Source organism: Nymphaea colorata, chromosome 5 (assembly GCF_008831285.2).
Source record: "Nymphaea colorata isolate Beijing-Zhang1983 chromosome 5, ASM883128v2, whole genome shotgun sequence".
Classification (NCBI taxonomy): Eukaryota; Viridiplantae; Streptophyta; class Magnoliopsida; order Nymphaeales; family Nymphaeaceae; genus Nymphaea; species Nymphaea colorata.
The window spans coordinates 25,766,766-25,777,579 of record NC_045142.1 but is presented as its reverse complement, the minus strand read 5'-3'; the positions used below and the strand labels follow the sequence as shown (position 1 = coordinate 25,777,579).

General features: G+C 37.3%; 1 protein-coding gene across 1 annotated transcript; it reads right to left on the bottom strand.

The window, feature by feature from the left end:
- Positions 1-2,482: 2,482 nt before the first annotated feature.
- LOC116254761 (glycine-rich domain-containing protein 2) lies at positions 2,483-7,328 on the bottom strand. The gene is made up of 8 exons (XM_031630329.2): positions 6,781-7,328; positions 6,538-6,646; positions 6,053-6,445; positions 5,739-5,975; positions 4,782-5,323; positions 4,137-4,261; positions 3,620-3,777; positions 2,483-3,540 (listed from the first exon to the last, which is right to left on the bottom strand). Exons 1-8 carry the CDS (start codon positions 6,960-6,962, stop codon positions 3,040-3,042), a joined length of 2,247 nt encoding a protein of 748 aa, XP_031486189.1. The 5' UTR covers positions 6,963-7,328; the 3' UTR covers positions 2,483-3,039.
- Between the last annotated feature and the right edge of the window lie 3,486 nt (positions 7,329-10,814).

Sequence of the window (10,814 nt, the reverse complement as noted above, 5' to 3'; positions counted from 1 at the left end):
TGGACCGGACATTTAATGGCCTTTCCATGCACAAGTTAAAGGGTGAAGTGCCACATTCCAAAACACCGAAAAACTTAATTTGGTATTGATTCAAAACTCTCTTTTGAGTTGGATTTAAAACTAGAGACATCAACAAGGAATATCCTGCATCAAATCTATAAATATGAGAATAGAGGCAATCAAATACCTGTTAAGAAAGAATTTTGATTGCTTGGGATATAAGATCAAAAGGTTTTATTTAATATGATATCAATTACCAATCTTAAATTCATGATTGTAGCAAAGCACGAAAACCGTGGATTTAATTGATGAAATGTATGGCTTGAAGATGAAGAATTACAAAACCATGTCGTAAGCTATGCATCTTTCAAACGCAGAATGTAAAATCTTATGAAAATCGAGTGTAACAATTCACAAGATCTCATATCACCTCGAATTTGAGATTCAAAGTAGTCAAACATCCTCCAAAATTGTCTGATCTATGACATAGATGAACATATTTTTTCCAAACAGTTAAATAGAAAGATCCCATATTTGCAATAGTGGAGTCAGAAATTTTTTGCTCGGAGGAATTATTAATACATCAAACTTTAACTTTAACTTTTTTTAGGCAACCAATACTTAGACAATTAAACAAATTCCCCAATGCATATATATAAATGCAAAACTAAATCCGGACCATATTACTGTGCATTCGAAACCAATTTTCTAAAGGTATTAAGATTAAATACAGAACATTTATTTGAAACCCGATCCGGACTCGAGTTCGAATCACCGAATGTCACTTTTTAAATCTATCTGATTTCTTAATTGGATGTTAAAATTTTTTCACATCTGACTTTTCTCAAGAAATCCATATCAGATATCCCAATCGATGATTTAACAATTTTCCTTGACATGACATATTTTCGTTTTAAGGGCAATTATTTTGATACTTTGATTTCTGCATTCCTTTTGGTGCAACGGTAACCTGGGTGTGGGGATATCTCAGAGGGACTTCTTGTCCCGATGCGACTTAAAATCTCAGTTGGCAGTACAAGTTTGATCCGCCCAGCTTCTTTCGCGTGTTGAAGGTCACTATAATAATGATGATGAAGACAATTTTCTTTATTAGTTACCAACTCGTAAAATATGCCTTGCTTCAATGTCGACCGTGAAATCAACCGCAGAAAAAGTTATTTGTGGATAAAACTTTCCCAGGGATGTCTGTGTTAATGTGGGCAAGGACAAGTTTGTTTCTTCCAACCAATTTGACATGAAAAAAAAATTGAAATTGGAACCGAAAATCCGATCACATTTGGTTGAAGCGACACCTGATTCTTATATCAGATTCTGTTTTACATAAATATCAGATCGAGTAACGATATCCCTTTCCTACGATATGCCTAGTTAATCTTTTTGGCAAACTCATATCGAGTACAACCTAAGTCACATGGGTACTTTAGTAAGGTTCATGTATCCCATATTACCGTATCTATATTCAAAATAGGTACTTGGACACACTCGGGTAACTTTAAATTCAAACTGCTTAATTTTACTTAGATTTAATTTATTTTACCTTACTTTTCATCATATTCTTAGAGTTATTATTCATTAACATACTACTTGTTTGCTAAAATGTTACTTTCATTTTGAATTTTTTGTGTTATTTTGCATATATACATACATACATACATCCTACCATACTTTCATACCTACATTTTTTTAAGTTGTCGTACCCATACCCATGTAACTTAGAGTACAACTTTCCCCAATTAATCTTTTTGCATACTCATATCTAATACAACTTTCCAAACCAAATTTTAACTTCATTACATATAATTCTAAAAAGGAAAACCTCTGCAATTTTGAATAGGAACACACTTCATGAGAACTTTCAAGGAGTGATCAATGACTGAGCCTAAGTTTCTTTATCAAATCCGACCAAATAGATTTGAAATCAGACCAAAAGCGGTAGAAAGTAAAAAGTATGGATGAGAAAAAAACCGGAACAATCAATCAACATCAAGATTGCCTCAGCATTGAAGAAATGGACTAAAGCGATCACGAGGATCACCTCACGAACCATCCATAGAAGACAGTCTACTCATGAATACACCCCTCCATTAATGTGGATTGTCAAATCAGGTTGCTCAATGCTCCACAAATTGATGATGCAAAACAATCACATCAGATCGGTTTGCTTTGCTCAATATCTAGCAAAGTTTCACATTCAAAATTGGAAAGATTGGAAAGCTTCCATTGTTTGCTCTTTTTTCTTAGTTTCACCTAATAATACATGACACATATTCATAAAAGTTTTCGGTGTATCCGTCAACCTATCTTATATATATTTATATGCATATGTACGTATATGGCAGTAACCCTGTGCCCATCTTTTATTAAATGACAATGTAACAAAGGATTAAAAGAACAATAAATGCCAGTAGTGACTGTCAACTATTTTTATATATCCTGTCATAAGTTCTATGAAGGAATAAAAGATCATAATAAATAGAGTTCCATTCCTTTAGAATCAATAGAAACATCAAACTCATTGTTCTATCTCCAGAAATAATTTTCATCTTTTGTCCCAAATTATCACCAAAGGGAAAAAATGTACTCGAATACTCGGTTCATCATGGTAATTGGATCCTCAAGAATCTCAAAGCAATGCAGATAGTGTACTTTATATAGACTTTCAATGCCTCAGATTATGGCTGATACCAATATACAGCATGAGGTGTGTGTTCAATCATACAGGTTCTTCTGTATTTAATCTGACTCGGTTTCAGAAAAAACATCAACACTGGGAGGGGCCATATTTCATAATTAGAATCATTCAGCAACAAGCATAGGCTTCATTCCTGCAGCAACTATGGATTATCGCATTGAGGCAATGGCCTTATATACATCACTTGAAGGTTGGATTGTCCCGTTCTTTGTAGGAAGAAAGGCCATAAATCTTCATGGCTGAACAACCGCTTCAACAGATCTTCTGCAGCAAGGGTTCTCCATCAGAACAGCCTGCTAAAACCTGATATAGATCTTCCCTTCTTTCTATATCCCCCCTTGATATAATCGATCCCCACCATCAGCATTTGAAGACTGACCAAACCCAGTTTGGAAACTGTAACTCATCTCTGGCAATGACATCACCTCCTTGGGATTCCAGTGCCAGGGTTGAAGGTGCACATTTGAGGAAATCTCATCTTTCAATTGAGAAAACGTGTCATGGCCAAGTACTACAGATCCCCAGTCTCTGCTTCCTGCTTTTGCTTGCTTCAGCCTCCTTCGCACCAACAAATTCCCCACATCTTCTCCCTTTACATCTGAAACCGTCCGAACTATTGCTGTGCATACGAGCAACACAGTAGCTGCATCTTCTTCTGGCAGGAACTCGACAGTGAAGAATCTCCAATTCAACAGAGCCGTTGCTCTTCCAACTGGGTCATCTGATGAGTACCGAACTAATGTCACGAACCCCTCCTCAATGTCATCCTTGTCTAAATGCGGTTCTGCTACCTGATACTGCAGCTTCCTCCCCTTCAGTAGTCTAACCTGCAAGCATTGCCTTTCTTTTCTCCATATCACAAAACTTTTCATGCAGTTGGAGTAATCAGGTTACCCAAAAACTTACATGTTCACCAGAAGTGTTGTTTTCTAGTGAGAAATCTAATCCTCGCGCCCATTGTATGGTCAACTCATAACCAGTTGACAGAGACCATATAACTCCATTGCCATGTAAAACTTCTTCTCTTACATCTACTTTAGGTGTGGCTGTTCCCACGATCCGTTCTGCAAGTGCAATCACAACATTTTAAGTTAAACTTTTACCCCAAATCAGAACAGCCCATCTGTACGGAACACAGTTGCCACCAAGTGAATGAATTGCCTCCATAGTCAATTTTAATCAAGAAGCTGCACTAGGCTAATTTTAGAACATTCTTCCATTTTGGACACTAGACTAATAATACTCAAACCACTTTAGTGATTATTAACTGAAAATTCAAAATTGAACATAACATTTTAGCCGTCTAACTGAAATTAAGACTGTCAGCATTTTTATTAAATGACTACTTTATCTCAGCATGCTGAAGTCTAGTTATTGACATTTAGGTTTAAAGTGGATAAAGCCGTATAAAGATGGAAATTACCTGGGGCAATCCCTATGGAGTCAGCAACATATGACCAGGGACCATCGCACACCTGGATGATTCGTTCCTCCCATTTAACAGGCTTTGGATTTTCTCCCCCTCTTCTCCAAAATCCTTGGGCCATCCTAGAACGATATGGCATTAGCTAACTTAAAACAGAAGCCAGTGACTTGATGTACATCTAAGTAGCAAGATCATGTAACAAGAAGCGTGGCTTTACGAGGCAGATTGACTTAAAAATGTGTTTCCTGCAGCTATATAAACGAAGACCGGTACATATACTGCAGTTAACAGGATTCTGGAGGCATTCTTATTAAGGGAAAAACAAAAAAAGCCATCATGATCTTTCGATGTTAGTCCTGAAGTGATCTGCACGGGCTTTCAGGCGGCCTACTGGCATAACAACAGTTAGACTGAACATAATCAATATTCTGAGCAGATTGGGTCATCACCTTGAATGCTATATCGCCTAAAACTTCTCGGAGAACCTAACAATCTAACACTGATAAGCATATACTGTAGTTTCCACATCAAATAAATTGGCCATGCTTACCAAATTAGCAGCTTAAAATACTATCATGCCTCACACACACACACACGCACACACGCACGCACGCACACAGACCTAAACGAAACTGGCTTTACCTGATTCTTATAACAAAGCATTCCTTCCCACTGTGATCAAGAACTGTTCGAGACAACCATCTACCCTCTTGAGGCCGATACTTGTTCATCCGGAGAATAACATCAGAAATCATTGCACCAGCATCGTCCGTGACCCTGTCAGGTACACACTTGAGAAGATATGGTGCCTGAACTGGTGGTGTCATTGATACCACCACTCTTAACTTCGCTTTCCCCTCCTTTTCTACTACTGTTATTACTCGGCCAACAGTGAGAGATGGTGCCCTCATCACCTCCTTCCACGAAAAGACAATATCCTCCACCAGTTCTGATCGGAAAAAGCCCCTTCCCTTTCTTCGTAGTTCAACAGCTATTCCCCTGGTTCCTAGTTCGCACCACAACTGGCACTCTTTTTGCCAAAAAGCCATCTCTGATGAGCATCTCAATATACTAGAGACATGCCTGTCCATTCTGAACTCTTTGTGGCGTCTGATGGTTTTTAGTCTCAAGAAGGTCTTCTTAACACATCCTTCCTCTACATTCCCCTTCATGAATATACAAGCCTGCTCAAACCAAAAAGAAGAAAAACAAGGTGAACTGATCCTTTCTGTTTTTCCTTTTAAGACTTGAGAATAAACCAATCACCATGTTTTGATACTACACAATATACACCACAGCAAACTTGACATAGTCAAGGAGACCAGTAAATCAGAAAAAAGAACTAAAGATGCCTACTATCAGAAAGAGAAGTCAATAACCTTGTTCAATGACAAGAGGTATATGTCTTTTATGCATGCAACAGAAAAGTCTTATCTTTTCTTGCAGGTTGAGAATGAGAGAGAGGAAAAATGCATTCAAGGAGATAAAAACTCCTGATCTTTGGATAAGTTGTGATAATTCATTTGCATTATTTTGTTTTTTGGATAAACGGGCGACCTAAACACCCAATGATTTTCTCATCTCTTCTTTGTATTTTACCTCCGTGACAAGTCTCGGTTCAAGAGATTTAAATCCACGATTCACGTCTACGGCTGATGCCTCCCAATAAACCGGCGACCTGGTCCTATCAAAAGTCACTCCTGCTCTCTCGTATGGATGATCGAACGTAGCTTCCCATAGTCTACACGTGGCTTTCATGTCTTCCTCTTTCATACACTCCCAATCTCCAAACATTTCCATATCCCCAACATCTCGGTGATAACTCGCCGGGAAACTCTGTACATTCCGAGAAGCACCATCAACGGTCAATTTTTACATAATCATTATAATCGAGAAAAGAGTCTCTGAGCTACCTGGTGGGTCATCCATATCAGAAGAATATCAATGGTGGGTACCAACAAAGAATGTCCATCCCGAAACTTCTGCAGCAGATAGATAAATCCTCTGTATCTGTGCTTTGCAGATACCAGGAAGGAACTCTCCCCCCAGAATGGGTCGGAAACCAGCGTATAGAACCGCAATTGCTTTATCGCCACAGCTAACAAGTCGACCCCATGAAGGTCAGTATCCCCCGCAGCCGCAGGATCCTCTGGACAGTCTCTTGGATCAATAGGCTCAGATGGGTACCTTTGTTTCCATATCTCCCTGCATCTCTTCATGGCGTACTCTTCATTTTCATCATCAAAGATGGCTGGTTTCTCGATCACTTTCGAGAATCTCGACATGCAATACCGACGGAAAGCCGCCTGGAAAACGGATTTATGCAAGACGTAGCGTCATAAGGATCCAAGAATTTTGTGACTATAAGAGAATACTAACTGGTTATGAAGAACGGTACAGGATTCAAGGTGTGGCAGAACCAAATGTACTGCACATCCATAGGAGGAAGAACCAGCGGGGAGGAATCGGATATCTGGGCATACAGAGGCATCCATAGTTGATGATACCTGAAATAAAAAAAAAAAAAAGGAAAGGAACAGTTAACGACTTAACTCCACTCCATCTTCGTTAACAGAATACCATGTTAACAGTCGAAGCATGGAGACTCAATATTGACTGAACAAAGAAGAAGAGGAGAAACCTTCTTATGGCCTGCGACAGGAAACCAGTTTGATGCAGCGATGCAGAATGATGCACTGTTCTAAGAAATGAAACATGCTTTCTGGCCGCCGCTACCAAATCCACACTCATCCGAATCCCGGGCTTCAATTTGGGTGAAGAGTTCTCAGAAATTGCAGACTCCCCAACAGTCATGGAGCCCATTCCTGAAGCAGCTTGTTTATTGTCTCTCTAATGCCCAGATCATTACCACCATCAAATGCATAAAGAATCAACCGTGGTTCCTAGACAATAGGAAGTGACCCGAGGAGTTGGAGGGTTCTCCCAAATGAAAACTTGAGAAAATGAGATCTTCCCAGTATTAAGGAATCCATGTCCTGGTGGTGATCTTCCTTCCTTCACCTCCCCTGTCTCTGTCTCAGCACCACCACAGAAGACACGTCGGGGAATCAATCATGGTGTTCATGTGAGAGCAAGAAGAGGGGCCAAAGCGGCAGGGGGAGAGAGAGAGTAGTGAAAGTGGGGATGGTAGATGGACATGGCCGCTTGCCATTTGTGTTGTCTGAGCAAGTGGAATATCGACAGCTACTTTTGTAATCTGCCAAACACTTCGTCTTCATTTCCGTAGCTGTACCTTTCAATGTTTTGCTATCCGACGAAAATATTTCATTTAATGCTTGGTTTATTATTTGACTTGTTCCAAAATAATACAAATACCTAATACTGTAAGCCCAAATTATGAATCCATTGTTAAACGATGATGGGGACAGACGATCATTTTTCCCCAAATTTTTAACTTATTTCGGATTGGATGGAGTGAGAAAGCAAAACAAACATTCCCATCTAAAATACACAGCTTGCCAGCGGAAAGGGAAAGGCACACCAGTCTGTCGTTCATGGTTGGAAAGACAAATTCTTTGGGTTTGGAATCAGAGTTTACTGTAAAATTTCAGGACCATGCATTGAAATACTGTTCAATGAGTTCTTTTTATTTTCTTAGCCGAAAGAAATTTCCTTAAGCAGGACTACTATTTAAATACGATCGTCCCTCGTGCAGCAAGAATCTCAAAAGTTAAAGTACCAGCGTTGTAAATCTCGATTTAACCCAAAAGATCTGATTCAAATGAATTGACCTTTTAAATCTAGATTTTTGTTTGGTACAAGAAGTTGAAAATTTTTTACACATATCAGCTCATATTGTCTGTCTTGTCTGTCTTATGGGGGCATAACATAATTCGTCGAGCCAACAATTGGTTTGATTCTCATGGATGCTACTTTTTTGAACGAGAAAAAAAGTAGCATCACAAAGACCCATACATAGATTGATTGAAGCATACTTTCTTTTTTCCTTCTTTTTCAATTCTTTTAAAATCAATTTGAGATTTTAAAGTATGAAAACATAACGACACATATGAGCAATATGAGCAAGGTGCAGTCCAACTACTGTTTCTTACACACTCAGCTGTCGAGGCAGGGCAGCGTTCGCAAGGACCCCGACCCACCTAAAAAAATTAAAAATTTACTTGTAAAATTAAAAAAAAAAGATTCATTTGTCTTACATAAAAATTTTTAAAAAAATGATATTTCGGTCCAGATCAAAATATAAAAACTTTAATTCGGCATCCCTCAGGAAAGATTTCTACTTTTGCCCCTGCTCAGCTGGTGTCAATTTTCTTTTAAAAAATATTTTTATATTTTTATATTTTTTTAATCAGCCCATTATTGGCTCATATGGATTGATTCAGCCTCTTATAAAAAAAACTTCTAATGAAGTCATGGCAACCCCCTTGACGTATTAGAAGAATGCTGATACGCACTCACCTAATGCAGAGATCTAAATGGTTTAAGCTCTAGTAGTTTTTCAATTGATTGAATTGTATGTAATTAGATTTGGGTTAGACTCAAATTTGAACTTCGTCTCATTAAAAATCGAATAACAAAATCAGCCAGAATAAGGTCTGCAGACCTTTAATAAATCCATATTTTAATAAATAACCTGATCCAAATTTCTTTATCAGATTGTCCATATGAATTTAAAATTTGGGTTGACAAATATATATATTCGATCTGTTTATATTCCTTCATACATACGAGAAATTGAAATCACAAATACAAGCAAGCTTTTATTTTTGTAAATAACTGATAAGTAGCACTTGTACTTAGTAGAAAAACTCTATGTCGGTGTATCTCATCAATCCCTAGCTCTATAATAATATTTTAAATCGCTACTTATGGATTCAAAAGTTTTGATATAGCTAGTTGAGCTTAGGAATGTCAATATATCTGATTTGAATAGGATATTCGACTGAACCGTACCGAAAAAATCAGATATGAAAGAAAATTTAATATCTGATTAAGTAATTGGATCGGATTCAGATTTAATAAATGACATCCAACCAGATTCAGATATACATAATTATCCGATCGGATTCGCATGTGGATTCAGACCGGATTCATTTTTAGACAAATATCTTGTATCTAATGATACTAAATTTTGAAAATTGATAAAATCCAGTTCAAAATTCGGATTCAGATATAAACATAAAAATCGGATTCGGATTGTAAAATCGAATTTTAGATTTGGATATGACTTTTCTTTATTTGAATTTGAACTGAATATGTGAATATCAAAAAAGTAGATATAATTAAGAATATATTCTATCCGAATCTCATTCGTTGACATCCCTAATTAAACTAGCGGTAATTAGTAGAATGACATTCTTGATTTATTCCTATAAGCAGAATTAGCCATAAGCCTGAAATGCAGATCTAGCAACCTGAAAGTCATATACTATATAGTGAGTGACACAGTCTTTCGACCTAGGTGTGGTCTTTATGAATCCTAAATAGAAAAAAAAAAAGATTTTTTAGTACATTAATATTTTGAAACTGTTAATTCAAAAGAAGAAGGGTAACCCCATTAATGTGTGTTAAAAAAATTTGATCCCACTATTCAATCCTTGACTTTTTTTAAAGTTGAAGATTTTAAATATATCTTATTCAAGTGGGCATTTTCTATAAGAACATGTGACATCATCGCACTTAATGCCTTATGATGATACCTTGAAAGACTGTTTTTATCATGACGCAGATCGGATTTGCATATCTTGCGGTGACCAAAATTGGATGGATGATGTAAAGTTTAAATTCTCGTAAACATAATGTTTGATAACTAGACTTACGCAAATTGATTTACGAGGATTTCTAGAAACTACCAGTTTGGATCACTTACATACAAAACTTTCGACTTCATGTTTATTAAACAGGGAGCTTTTCTTTCTTGGGAGTTTTATTTTCTTCTGCTTCAAAAACAATGCACGGTATTTTGTATTAAATTTATCATGATTTTTTATCCCCCTGAAAAAGTTTTTCTAGATGCAAACAATATATATATATATATATATATATATATATATATATATATATATATATATATATATATACCTTTATCAACAGATCCTGTCCTGTTGGGCCTGGCTCAAACCCGACCCCACGGCAGTTGCCAAATGAGATCCCAATTTGATGAGGCCAATTAGGGTTGTTCCTGAGCCAGTTAGGTTCATGTGTCTTGAAAGGAACTCGGGCTCAACTCGATTAAGCTTAATGAATTTTATTTTTTAAAAGAAGAGACAACATATGGATATGGACTTGAACATGAAACCTTTCAGTACCATTTATATCCATTTGAGCAATCTCTTTTTTTTGAATAATTTTATGAGATGTATTTTACGTATTTTATTTGTCGAGCTTAACCAAGTTTACTGAACCCACCTAACTCAAGCTCGACTTGTTTAGATTGTCGATTTCAAGTCAGGTTTATTAAGCGAGTCGGAGTCAAACTCGAGTTAGCTCGACTTCTTTGAACAGCCCTCCCTAAGACCAACTCTCATCTGCCAATGGGATCCAAGCGGATCAAATCGGGTGTGAAGTATTTCCTCCAGCCGTGACCCGGAACGGACATATAGCGAAAGATTCGTGGGTATACCCGACAATTGACTTCAAGCGCGCGAAGTATAAGAGGCGGGGCGGGATTCGAACTCTCCGTTATCCAGAAGA

What these genes read in the sequence shown, in the direction of transcription:
- LOC116254761 (XM_031630329.2), bottom strand. Translation starts at nt 6,962, where the DNA reads ATGGGCTCCATGACTGTTGGGGAGTCTGCAATTTCTGAGAACTCTTCA. An exon ending in TGCTTTGTTATAAGAATCAG is followed by an intron (nt 4,262 to 4,781) that starts GTAAAGCCAGTT and finishes ATATCGTTCTAG; the next exon opens with GATGGCCCAAGGATTTTGGA. An exon ending in CTCCATAGGGATTGCCCCAG is followed by an intron (nt 3,778 to 4,136) that starts GTAATTTCCATC and finishes TTGCACTTGCAG; the next exon opens with AACGGATCGTGGGAACAGCC.